The following is a 14,055-nucleotide window of genomic DNA, read 5'->3' on the forward strand; positions in this document are numbered from 1 at the left end:
AACACTGTCTAAGAGATTGGTCAGTTTTTCAGAAGACAAACTATTAGGGATATCTACTGGATAACAGTTTTAAAGAAAGGATAATGAGAAAGTCCATCTCTTCCAGGACTGTAATTAGAATTTGACTCACAAGGCCCTTGCTCTCATACATTTTCTGAGCAGCTTATCTAAATGAGTTCGTTTTAGTCCATTCTCCAGCAAACAGATGTTCATTATCAGTAGCTTTCCTGCATAGCACAGAAATGATCTGTGTTTGCAAGTCTTCGGTTAAACTATTTTTCAAGTGGCTTATTTGAAAGATGCATGTAGTATTTTCCTAGCTAGCAGACATAAAGCCTTCAGAAGCATGTCAAACACCCTTGAGAACAGTGCAATGACACCTGCTCTGGCAGAAATCATCACATGAAAACCAGTGGAAATCTCTGTCAGCATGCTACATTAAATAATCCCAGCATTGTGCCAAGATAGTATTGTTCATGATGTTGCATGGATATCCTATCCTGAGTCAGCATTATGTGACTTAGTAACTCTTCATCAGAATTTTGTGGTATAGTAATGCTTCCAATCTGTCAGTGAAGAAACGAAGCTAAGCGTTTCTGCCCTCCCATGTTGTTCTAACAACAACACAAAAGCAAAATAGTGACTGAAATCAAGTGTCACAGAAAAATCTAGAGGCAAACTAGTTTCAATTTAATTATTTTCTGAATGTTCTTATTGACTTCATATTTTCTGAAGATTGTATTTTACTTTACATATTGCATGCTTTATTACTAGGAGCCTGCTTCCACGGCTGCTGTGTGCGTAAAACGAAAACATTACAAAAATGCACATCCCGCTAAGAAATCCAGTGACATGCTTCAAGTCAGATACTGAACACATTTCTTCTACTTCCACTAACCTCAGAATCCATTCCTTGCATTTCATTCTTTTCCATTTGAAACTGCACAAAGTCATCAATAACATGAAACAGTTCAGGAGAGACAGCTTTGAAGTACTTGTGGTAGTCATACTTTACAGCTAATGATGCAAAAATGGTATTATTGACCAGAGCAGATCGTAGGTCAGTAAGAACTCCTGGAGAGTGTTGCCGTGGGTCTTCATAAAGGTGCTTGGTTATGAGGTAGTCCAAAATTGCATCTCCCAGGAATTCTAAGCGCTGGTAACAATCTTAAAGCATTGGAAATAGAAGAATGTACAACAACACAATTAAGTTTAACTCACACATTCTTTCCAGGCCTTTCTGGATAGGAGGTTTAGTACACTGCCATGTAAATTCCACAAACTAACCAATGCTCAGAGAAAACAATCTGTTTTTTAGAACAAGTATCTTTGTGTTTAAAGAGACTGTTATTGAACTACAAAAAAAAAAAACCAAAAAAAACCCACAGAAGTTCTATCTAATAATAAAGCCACTTTTGAAGCCAATATTAATTTGCCAGGCTAGCAAAACACTTGTGTTTATAATCAATTAACGCTTTTTACTCAAGATCTTCACATTGTGCTGAGAAACATCAAAAAAGTAAAATCAAGAGATTCCGACAGCAGGCTGATCTGAAAACAATAACAATTAAACCTCCAAGAAAATTAATAAAGAAGTCAATGTATTAAGAGCAGGGCGAACATACAATCTGAGATTTTTCATCTCATTTGCCACACATTTAGATTTCTTAAAAGGCATTGAACAAAGATTCCCACTCAGAATGAGTCTTTTAAACTGGAAACTAAAATTGCCATGCCTTTGCTGTTGGAAAATTGACAGGGGACACAGGAATGGAGAGCTACGGAGATCTATTTTTAGAATATAAACAAAAGCAAAAAACCCTCTTGAAAGCAAACAGAGATAGGTGGGTAGAGACGGAAGGAAGACAAAATTACTACAAAAGTAACATGAAAGTGAAATAGCTAGCACCAAGTTGCTTTTATAGCAGCTGAACCTAAGATGCTGCCAAATCTCAACTGCTACCTAGTCCTTAAGAGGAAAAGTTGCAGGTAACAGCAATTCACAATTGTCTTACTTGGTAAATAGAAATGGCATCAAAAGTTTCTGCTACCAACAATGTAATTTCATGTAGACACTATGCCTCAAGGTCTCTGTTTGTTAGTATATATATAAAAAGGTATCATCTACCTTCTATATGTTTTGTGAAATATTTATAAAAAGTAAATATATATATATGTGGGTAGTATCATTTAGAATGAAAAACCAAAGGAGCATTACAGTGTTTTGTCAGAACTGTTTCTCAATGTACTAACATTTCAAAATGACTTATTTCTTCAATTAAAGCAGATCTTTCTTACTCCTTGGAATAAGGAACCAATTCACTATGGCGGAAAATTCAGACTGCTGACTGCACAGGAACTTGCCATTCACTGCAAACAGGGTTGGAATTTTAGCACGGTTTGTTTTTAGGAAAATATTTAAAGTTTTAGAACGAATGAATACTAAATTAATCAGTATAAGCAAAAGTAATTCAAGATGATTACAGAAATACAAATCTGTACCACCGTAAAATCTTTTATGAGATCATGTACAGAAACATTATGCAGTTAACCTGAAATTAATATTTAGTCTGATTTAGTCAATTGCTTCAAACTTTGACTTTAAATATTTACGCAATAAAATGCCTAGACTTAATTTAAGCCTTCCAATTCACAACTTCAAATGGAAGCCTCCGTATTTTGCTACCCTATAAAATACTCAGCTAATAACTGTATAGTCTACTTTTAATCTTCAGAAGTAGAGTCAAAGGGTAATATTCTTGGGATTAAATTATGGGACAAATTTGCTAAATATATTTGCAAAACATGATCGCTACTTCTAGAAGTATACTGCAATTTTCCAGAGTTCTACAATAACTTATTTCAGCTAAATGAGGATCTAATGTCCATCATATACAACTAGTGATAGAGCATCAGAGACGAAAAATGCTGCTTTTTCCCCAGAACTTGGTTAGGCTTCAGTAAAACTGTATCAAGTCAAAATATGAATAAACATAGCTTCAACAAGTATCCCCCTCTAAATAAGGGGCAAGATATTCTTTTCTAAGATTTTGTATTCAGAGGCTATTGACTTCTTGAAGTAGCATGTGATGTCTAAAAAAAGACTACGTATGGGAACATAACATATCCTGCTTCTCTTAAATTGACAACATGGGAAAAAAAACTTAGTTTCCTTAAGACAACTTACCAGTAATAGTATTATAATGGTATGAGGCATGAGTAAATGCCTGAAGAAGATAAGCCTTGTTCTTAAAACTGTAGTTTATTTTCTTCTCAAAGTTTTCAAAACCAGAAATAAGGTGATTTAGGGTTTTTTCAGCATCTGGGTGATCAAACATACACCTCGGTGGAATCTTCAAACAGCCATACTCCAGGTCTTTATACAGAGAAGGCTCTGAATTAGCTACAGAAGCAGAAACAGAGTTTGGTGAAAGATTTTTCTGCTCATTGTTACAATTCTCTCTGGTAGCACTCAAAGTGCCTTCCAAATCAGTCTTTTTAATTACAGGGAGCACCTTCAGCCCCAATGAACACAGGAAAAGCTGAGCAGCTCTTTCACCACAGCTGGTCAGATAGCAGCCCAACAGGGCTTCCACACAGTCTGCAATGCTTTTGTCAGCAATACACTGCTCTGTATGCAAGTCATATGAGATAGACTGTTTTCCTGCATCAACACCACAGTTTTCTTCTGATGGATTCCAGAAGCCCACTACAAAATCATCCTCTTCAACAGCCTTGCTAGGATCCAGATAGCACATAGCATCCCAAGAGCTATAGTCAAAATCATCAAAATCTGATGAAAACTGAACGTTACCCAGGGATGACTTTTTGGGTGCTTTCCATTCATAGTTTGAATCAGTGGTTGAAAAGTGTGAGAGAGAAATTTTCTTCACGAAAGCCCCTGATCCCATTAACATATTATCAATGAATTTGATATGCTCCTGATCATACTCCAGAAAATCATCTTCAAAGTCTGTTTCTTCCTTGGGTAACCTCCACATTAGGTCTTCATCCTCTTCATCATCGTCGTAATCATCAAGTTTACCATTAGCCAACAAGTTCTCCTTTGTCTATGAAAGAACACAAAAATTATGGTACTGAAGAGAGAAAGGAGCCATTTATTCCAGAACTGCCAGAAGAGTAAGATTTGAGTAGTGTCTGCTAATAATAAGACTGATTTTTAAATTAATATTCCTAATTACATTGTCAGATCAGATGTACAATACAACCCCATTTAATACTAGCATTCTAAGACTAGAATAATTGTCTTGGAATACAAAACCTTTATTACTAACCTATAACAGCATACGTTCTACACATAACACATGCTGCATTTCATAGGAACTCGTGCTTATGCTTGAATGTGATGCACATACAGTTAATTTTAAAACCACTAAACATTATATACTTGCACGCCAAAGTAAACGAAAGAATTCTAAATTAACAAATTTAGAGAAGTACAAGAAAGCTTTGATTGCATCTTTCTCTCTGCCTTCTAAGTAAGGCTATTACAAATGTTTAACCAATGTAATTTTGAAAATTCTTTCTACATCCTTCTATGGCAAATACTAAGGGGCTTGCAGGATTTACTATAGTCATAATCACAATAATCTCGGTTTTGGGACACACAAATAGAAAATGCATTCAGTGAAACAACTGTAAGAACTTCTTTACCCTCATCCTTCAACAATCATCACTTGAAGCAGCAAAATACATTCGTCTATGCTCTCCATCACAGTTAGCTGCAAATTAATTCAGTCTACTTGGCAAACTAGTAGAAAGTAAGTTCAGTGAATCACTGTAGGTGATTTTTACAGTATAGATCAAAACCAAGAGTCTAATACCACTTAGCTGGCAAAAATCTAATGCTTATGTGGGTGACAGTCTTGACTGCCTGTGTTGGGGATTCAGTCAGTGATCTTGCTGCTTATTAGACACTAGGTATAGGCCAATTTTTGGTTGTGTAAGAATTAACTTGTACTGTGGTTCTTAATTTTAACAAATATGAAGTCTCTCCCGTTTGTCATACATTTAATATTATCAGGATTTCAATATAGTAGGTCTAAAAATGGAAAAGCAGAAAAAATGGCACACTTCTGTAATATAGGTTTTTGTTGTTTGTTTTTTAACTGAATATTAACATATACATTAAACCATGAAGTAGGATAACAACTCAATTTAAAGGCAACTAATATTAATCCCATCCTTTAAAAAAAGTACATATTTGTTTGAAGTTTTGTTTTTTTTCAGGCTATACTTATAGCCTTAACTAATTAAAAGAAAAGTTGAAGTTGTCACCAAATTTCTAATACTTACACACATACCCACAACAGTAAAACTAATGATGTCTCATGTCTTTTCCCTGCTCGTATTGAGCAAATCGGTATGGATTGATGTAAATTATAAATTGAACACAGATACGCCCAAGTTATACAATGCTGTACAATTTGCCATGGCCCCAATCCAGGAAAGCACTTAAACACATTAGCTAAATGCACAAGTAGTCTTCCTAACATCAAAACGACTTTTCACAGGCTCAACCCAGCATCACTGATTTCAGTGGGAATTCTGCCACTGAATTTGATAGGAGCAAGATCAGATTCAAAGTGCTTTTCTGGATTGGGTCCTGAAAGCCAACACCATTTTGAGTCAAGTGAAACAGCCTGTATCTGCCCTCAATCTATGTATGTCATATTGTAGGTCTGAGTCACTTAATCTTGCAAATCCGTGAACCAGATGCCACCTCTGGGAACCTCTTCCTTTGGGCTAAACGCACAACTCTAGAGGTGTGGATGGGTGGCAGCTGTAAGGTGCAGTAGGCACCACTCGAAACCATCTAAGGATCAAACAAATCATGACATTCCTCATCAGGATGGAGCCGGCTTAGTGAGGTTTAGTAACGAGAGGGGAGGAAAAAAAAAAAAAGTGGTCATAGAAATTCATAGTTTAGACATTTTGCCAGAAGAATTTCGGCTGCTGTAATTACCCATCTCACATACACACAGCAGGGATTTCTGTAACTTTAATTGATCAGAGATAGCAAAATTTGATTTGAAATAGTTATTTTGGATACTAATAGCAGTATAATGCTCAAAATAAGACTAATTTAAACAGTTCAAACTAGAGCTAGTGCTGATTGTTTCTTGTTACACACCACTTGTCATATCTGTGACTGAAATAAAAATACACCCTCTGAATGAGACATGTCTGCATGGACAATTCAAAACAGATTTTGGTGTCTGTTTTCAAAGATTTAACAAATGACAAATTTCATTTTTACTACAATTTCATTCACAAGTTTCTTAAAACTAATTTTAATTAGCAGGACAGTTACATGAACTACCCTAACGTTGTCTGCACATCGCCTCTTGTATTAAAAAAATAATAAAATTTTAAGTGATGAGAATGAACAGTAAGTAAAGGAGCCAGGAAGCAATTCTGATAGTTGATTTTTTCTTCATTAGACAGCATTTCAAAACTAAATCAACAATGAACCGCAGAAGAAAGAAGCTTTTCTTAAAGAATACCTGATTGATTTTGAGTAAGTTACGGCCACTTAGAAGCTTAAGATAAATACATGTAAGTGCTTTTTTTTCATGCTTTTTGGAAATCAGCTATTTGATCAAATGAACAAAGGAAGATCTTTCCCCTTAATAAAGCTAGATAACACAAGCACAAAAAAAAAAAATCAATGTTTGCCTAGAATCATACAAAACATACAAAATATCTACTTGGCACAAAAAAAATCCCACTTCTTAGTTGCATCATTGTCTGCATTTTGGTCTGAAATTGTGTGTTTTATTCACAAATAAACAGTGACTAGCAAAGAGGAATAGGCCACTGAAAAGTTATGGAGAACTGAAAGCTTTTTAAAAGCAATGATTAGCTCCTGTCCCAAACGTGCTATTTTATTTTTAGAAAGGTACAGCAGTCTCTTTGAAATGAAGTCTTGGCACAATGTAGAACCACAATAATCAGGTTGTTTTATTCTGCAATAAACATTTATTTGCACACTACATCTACCTAACAGTCCTCTCATATGCCCTCTGGTGGTTCTACAATTTGAGTGTGGTCTTCAGAAGGGGGGGGGTGGGCGGAATCCCTCCACCCCCTTTCCTCAACCTCCAAACCGGTCTCGAACACTTAAGGATTATGTTACTGACAGCTGGGATCAGTGATATTTCTTATACATGCACTTCTACTCTCGACATACAATGAGTTTAGTCAGAAAATAATTTGAATCGTTCCTTATTAAGATCTGTCATTTTGAAGTTTTGGTGATAAACAGCAAGGGTGTCTAAGCCAGCACTGTATTTTGGATGAGAAGTAGCTCTCAGTCATACCCATGGTGTAGCTAACAGCAACCAATATTGAACATTTTCTCAAGTCAGTTCTAATCTTCATTCTGCCTCAGCACTATGAAAAACAGCAACTCCTTTTCATATATTCTATAAAGGTGAAATCATTATTTATTAAAAAGCAGAGAGTCTTCTGCCTATACATAATACAGAAAAACCAGTAATGATAATTCCATTTAAAATTTCAAGAGAGATTTCAGAAAAAACTCCTGAGAGCATGTTAACTACAAGCAAAAACATTTTTCTTCTCTGCTTTCCCATTAATATACACACTTATTATTGGATGATGTTCAGTACGTTTCCTTACTTCAGGTTCTATTCAGAATCAGTTTTCCTCTCATTTTCCATAAGTTATACTGAAGTTTTAGAAAGCAAAGACACAGATTTACTTTTTTTGCTGAAAACATACCAAAATATCTGGGAGGTGGGAGGAGGTAGGGGTGAGAGAATACAGACATGCAAACATTCCTCAGACTTACTTGAAGTCTTACCATTTCATCTTTCTCCCACTTATCAGTGTTGCTCTTGTCCTGGTTTACTATGTAACCAGGAGGAAGCCAATTGACCGGGGGATCAAAAATCGATACCACCATACGACTAGGCAGTCCTTTCTTTTTTCCAAGGCGATACAAGTTACAGTTGCTGACCTTCAAGAAAAACATTCTGATAAAGCTCTGGGCATACATTTATATAAAAATAGGCTGAAATGCAAAAGCAGCAAAACAATTTTACATGTCAAGCCAGATCCTGTGCCATTATGCATTTTCTCTAGTTCTCAAAAGGGAGTCCAGCTTTCTTAATATAGTACAACCAATTCACAGCAAGGTACAGATTTTTTTTTTTTTTTTTTTTTTTTTAAGGCCAAGCATGTTAGGTGTGACAATTTCAGTTAAAGAAATCTGGTAGATTAAATTCTCTTTGCAAAACAAAATTATTGCTACTTTTAAAATAATAGTAAATATGACCTGTACAAGTGTCATTAATTACCAGTATTAATAATCAACATTCAGACTAGATTTGGAATGAAAAATGATTGCTATTATGGGTAGATTGACCTAAACCTTGGCAGTAGAAAGTGTTAAAACAGTTTCGTATAACAAATCTTATTAAGTCATAATCCAGATGTTATTTTCATAGCCTCTAAAATTCTTTTAAATATTTTAAAGGGAAGGGAAAAAAAGCACTCTCACATACACAAATGTAATTCCTTTTCTTTTTTTAACTATCAACTTCTGATCTTCATTTCTCATTTTAAACACATTTCCATGTTTCAAGTCTTGAAATTTGAACTTGAATATTCAATCACTTCCTTTATTTGAACTGTGCAATTTATTTAGTCCTCCTTATTTTCCAAGATTAAAGTACTCAATCATTTAATTCTCAGAGTGATGCATTTTATTAGAGGTAGACAATCAAATCCTTAGCATTTAATTCAAGTTATCACGTTATGTGGGGAAAAAAAAACTGAAACAAACCAAACTTTCACATGATTATTCCAGAATTTAAAAACAGCAGCAGTAGAATTGAAGACTCTGCTCGCTACTGTTTACATTTACTTTAAAATACTTTCATAAGTTTTGATGCAACAGTTCTGTAAGATTTTTTGTTGTTTCATTTTTAGTATTCCTGTAAGATCATGATAAAAGTTTTCAAGGAAAGTAACTTATTAAGGAAACAAAGGAAAGGTCAAAAAAGCTACAACCTAAGGCTCTGTGCTACTAACTCTCACGCCTTCATTCAAGCACTCCCGTTAAACAGTTTCTACTCAATACAGCTCTAGTGTTCATTCCACCCAACGTCCTCACTAACTCAGAATTTTCAGTTCTGTTCAGTCCTGTCCTATCTTAGGCTGGTAATCAGCTGGTTTAGATTTCAAAATGAACTGTAGAAAACAGTTTCAATCAATCACACTTATGGCAACATTAATCCTGTAGTCCTGTATTTTTATTCCTAATATGCATGCTACCCAATGAATAATCAGTAAAGCTGTGGAATTAATTCAACCTTTTGCCATTCAATCTTCTAGTGAAATTTTAATACATATGGCTTGTCACAGCATGCCTTTTACATAATATCATCGGATTGTTATTACTTACTTTTTTGCTTCTCATATATGACAGCCGTCCCTCATGAGCATCAGGGTAAGTGCAAAACAAGTATGTAGTGATGGCATGCTTTAAAAATGAATCACCAAGCATTTCTAGCCGCTCCAGATTAAATCCATCACTAGCATTTGAAAGAGTCAAAGCTTGAAGAATGAGACCAGGATTAGGACCGAGAGTTTTTGAGGAGTACCCACTGGAAGGGTTCTTTTCAGAATCTTCTCTGTCTTTTGAAAGATTAATAGCTTTTGAAGTACTGGTGGTCACTGCCATTTTGGGGCATCCATCTGAGGTAGATCTGTTAGCATTTCCATCAAGGTATTTATTACTCAGTAGAGTACATTCATTGCTGGGCTTGGGCTGGTTCTCACTGCTGTATAAATTCTGAATGGGATATGAGGTAGTTGGTTGTACAGGTATTTCCTGCCTGCAGTAATTCAGCTGATTTCCTTGGCAAAAGTCTCTGTTAACTAAATCACAATTGCCATTGGCAAGATTTTTATTATAAGAAACACCATTAATTGCTGCAAGTTCTGCCGAGACATCAATTTGGAGTTTACTGGGTGACTCATTGAGCAATGTTCTGTAACTCACAGACATTTGGTCATGGTTTTCTGCAGAAGAGGTTCTATTAGCACCTTGATGTGCAGCATTTTCAGGGACTACAATTGTGCTGTGCTTACAGTAATTTTCGTTCTCTGCTAAAGAAGAGTTCGGAATAGAGATGAAGGATTTGCTGTCAATAGACTTTTTCCATCCGAAGTCCAGGTTAGGATATCTGTAAAGATACATGCTGATTTTGTTAACAAAAAAATATTATCACAAGACGACTCCATATGCACATATATGTTTAAAAAAAAGCCACGTTCTTCTGAAAGAACAGTGACTGTAGCATCTAACTTCACCACTCACAATCAAGTCTTTTTAAACTATGCTTCACTGGAAACTGACATGAGTCAAAAAAAGGGGTTTTGGTTTTAAATTCATGCAGTAATGGTTAAGTTTTCACCTTGTTTTCCAATGAAGTCAGATATCATATTGAAAAACACATACTGAAAAAATACATGCCTGAAATCTGCAGGAAGTGATTTAACCCCTACACCAGCATCAGTGGCTGTTTGAGCTCTTAGTTCCTCTGCTGTCAAAAGGCAGTGCAGGCGATAAAGTATGCTGGGGAGGCAAACTGCTTTTCTCCACAATGATGCTGGAATAGGATGTATAGCACAGAGCTCTGGAACCAGTATCTGGGGAGAGGAGGAGGGAAGAAAAGAAGTTTACCTGTAAAGGTAGTCGTCAGATCACTCTTAAGAGAGAGGCAACTTGAATTAGATACTTCTATTTTACCTGCTTATTCTGCAAACTTTCCCACTTTGCTTTCCTCTTCTCAGCACTGCTTAGTGGAAGTGCTTTCCCTTTCTGATTCAAATGGCGAGGAGTCAAAAGATTAAGTCTAAAAACCATGTGAAAATACTTTAATGTAAGTACATAATTAATGAATAGAACTTAGTAGCCTAAGCTTTCTAAAGTGATGACTTATTCTTAGTATTCAACCTCAATGCACTGTGAAGTGACAGCACAGTTACCTCTGGAAAAAAATGAACTCAAGTTACAGTTGTTATAACATGAGTTAAGTACCCTTCAAGGAAAAGAAAAACAAAACAGTAATTATTTTGGAAAACACAAGTCCTCAGCTTTACCCCATAATTAAAAAAAAAAAAAAAAAGCACACTTGATTGTCAAACTACAAACAGACACAAATATGACTGTTGTTACCTTGAAGATGTGTGGTCCACATCCAGCAGTGGCTGGTTGAGATTGGTCAGGTCAAGATTATACTTTGTTTTATAATATTCAGCAAAAGTTTCATATTCAGGGGAAGGGAATTTACTGAGTGGAGTAAGATCAGTGTATACATCAGCTACATAGAATCGATGAGGCTGATCAAAATTTCGATACCTAAAAGAAATATAAATATTTTGGCATATGTTATAGCCTTAGAGTAAAACTTGTGCTAAGTTATTCATGTTCTAATGTGGTCACGTGATAAACTGTTAAATAGCTCACTTGAGTTTTTTGGTTGGTGGAGTTTTTTGTTGTAGGAATCATTTGTTTAGTTAACTCAAATAACTAAATGAGAAATGTGTTGTAAGATAAGGAAGAATAAAGTCAATCTATAATCTACAAAATCCCCTCTACAGAAACATTTACATTAAATGCAAAAATTTATGTCTTCAGTATCTAATACAAAATCAAGCTCTGGACAACAATCTCCAAGAGTAATCTGCAAATGATAATTTCTTACTTCCAAACACCTAACAATTAAACTTGATAATTTGGCTTTTTAATGTCTAGTCTCCTATGTGCTACATTCAGCAGAAATGAAGTTCTACTGCATACAAAGATTGTACTACCTTACAACTAAACTGGCATTTTAACCAAGTCATCCTCCAAAATAAAGTTAAAATACAAGCCCTCAAATACCTAGTAAGGTAAGTTCAGAAGCCTTCCAAGGACAATGCAGTTCTTGTAATACAAGCAGAATGTTAGAGAAATAAAGCCAGAATGCTGCAACACCTTTACTGTGATACTATTGTGATAAACACGCACAGGAAAAATAATAATAAAAACCCCATTAAATCAACATTCAATATTCAGATTTGCATATTAGCTTATTTCATACTTTGATCTGCTGCATTTATCACTTTAAGCTTCTATCCAAATATCTAAATAGACACTGCTAAATAAAATTACCACACTATTAATGAGTCTTTTTACCTTTCTTCCAAAGACAAAAATCAAGAAAACCATATTCCTAGGCTGTCTAAACTCCTTCATTGAAGAATATGATGGTTAAAGGAGCTTACAGGAAATTCTTTTTTCTTATCTTATTCACAACCATGCCTATTCTGAAGAATTCAATCAGAACTGTACCAATACACAGTCATTGTATTATGCTTCCCCTGAGGAGCTTAAAACAAAGCAGGATAGAGAAGGACAAGCAGATATTTCTGCCATTTTTACGTTGACTGAAAACAGAGGTACTTGAAATTCTGAAATTTCTTAATGTATGAAACAAGGTCAAGAATTTTTGGCTTCTCCGAAGCCAGAGCACCATCAGAAGGCAACTAATAGTTCAATAGTTCTCATAAAAAGAGACGTATTCAGCCACCTATCCCAGCCCCACCCCCAACTAAAAAAAAGGAAAAAAGAAAGAGGGAAGGGCGAAGAATAATACTGGTTTAGGCACTGTGGCCAGATCTTCAGACAGGTGAGATACCATAGCTTCACTGAAGTCCAGCAACTGTGCTAATTCACACCACCTATGAGCTACTTCTATGTCATTAACTCTGATCACAATGAAGTAATGCTTATACACAGCGGTGGTCCATCACCACTTTTTTTAGCATTTTTACCCCAGTAGTCATCAGCACAGGTAGGAAGACATTTAAAGAAAAAAAAAATACTATCTGTCTAACACAGATGAGGCCAAAACAAACTATTAATATTAATCTTCCATACATATTCTGCAACTACTGTTGTTTACAATATACTAGGTACAAGCACAAGGCAGTCAGTCCATTTTCTTTTTTCACATCATGCCAAACATGACATGGGGAATAACTAAGTCTCCACAAAACCTACCAATTCTGGAGAACCTTTGCATATCCAGTACATAAAATGATGTATATTTCTCCTCTAAATACCACTTAATAGAAAGATTCTTTTAACTGGTCTTTTTCACTTGTTAATTTTCCGTTTACCAACAGCATAGCTTCCTTTAGCAGGCCTTTGGTGTGAATAAGCAGTAGCCAGACAACAGGACTCCCACTCAATCTTCCAAACTACAACTGGTTTCAGTAGGCCAGTTGTTGAAGTTGTAATGTTTTATCAGAACACTACATAAGTTTTGTGGTGAACTCTACTATTCCTAATAAAAAGGTAATGAATCTTGGGAGGCCTAAACACTTAAATCCTATTATATAAGATTAACTATTGACTAAAAAATATCTTTTTTTATTTGAGACACCACCAGACACTTTCAGATTAATAGCATACATTTCTTACAAGCAATTCTGTCGCAGATACCAACATCCCCTTATTCAAGTGTTTGCATAAGTACAACAGGTACATACCTAAAATATGTATACAGTACTCACCGTGGAATGATAACCGCATCCTGGTAATCTTCTAACTTGAAAATAAAAGGCATTTCTTTTGTATATTGTGTACTGGGAATGCCTGTACGCGCCTCAGATTTCTCAATGTCTTCCATAAACTTAAAGTCAATGTCCAAAGTGCTGGAGTCGTCAACTTAAAAAGGAAAACGCATAACTCGGTTATTCAGGGGAGAGTTTTCCAGGCTGAACTTTTCTGGGAAGTTGTAAATTACAAAATTTTTTTCTTATTCTACACATATATTTGATTATTTCAAAAACATTTCAAAGGAGACATATATGATTTTAGACCCTTCCGGAGTCTGCTGAAACATACTATAAATCAGCTCACATCATCGAGTTAAAACTAATTTGGAACTGTGAAGAAGTAATAAAAATATAACTGACAAATTTTCATACTACCACATATGGTATTATTTC

At 35.3% G+C, this 14,055-nt stretch overlaps 1 protein-coding gene across 16 annotated transcripts in view; it reads right to left on the minus strand.

Moving 5' to 3' along the window:
• Positions 1 to 14,055, minus strand: part of DICER1 (dicer 1, ribonuclease III) — a 70,029-nt gene that overhangs the window by 7,206 nt on the left and 48,768 nt on the right. For all 16 annotated transcript variants that reach the window (XM_087747624.1, XM_087747618.1, XM_087747617.1 and 13 more), the window contains 8 exons: positions 13,618 to 13,771; positions 11,234 to 11,416; positions 10,805 to 10,910; positions 10,529 to 10,704; positions 9,455 to 10,238; positions 7,850 to 8,005; positions 3,188 to 4,070; positions 899 to 1,167 (listed from right to left, as the gene is read on the minus strand). In XM_087747624.1, the coding sequence (XP_087603750.1) occupies positions 899 to 1,167; positions 3,188 to 4,070; positions 7,850 to 8,005; positions 9,455 to 10,238; positions 10,529 to 10,704; positions 10,805 to 10,910; positions 11,234 to 11,416; positions 13,618 to 13,771 (2,711 nt within the window). The remainder of the gene's footprint in view (positions 1 to 898; positions 1,168 to 3,187; positions 4,071 to 7,849; positions 8,006 to 9,454; positions 10,239 to 10,528; positions 10,705 to 10,804; positions 10,911 to 11,233; positions 11,417 to 13,617; positions 13,772 to 14,055) is intronic.

Source organism: Nipponia nippon, unplaced genomic scaffold (genome assembly GCF_047370975.1).
Source record: "Nipponia nippon isolate SJK-2023a ecotype South Korea unplaced genomic scaffold, ASM4737097v1 scaffold_11, whole genome shotgun sequence".
In the NCBI taxonomy this organism is placed as follows: Eukaryota; Metazoa; Chordata; class Aves; order Pelecaniformes; family Threskiornithidae; genus Nipponia; species Nipponia nippon.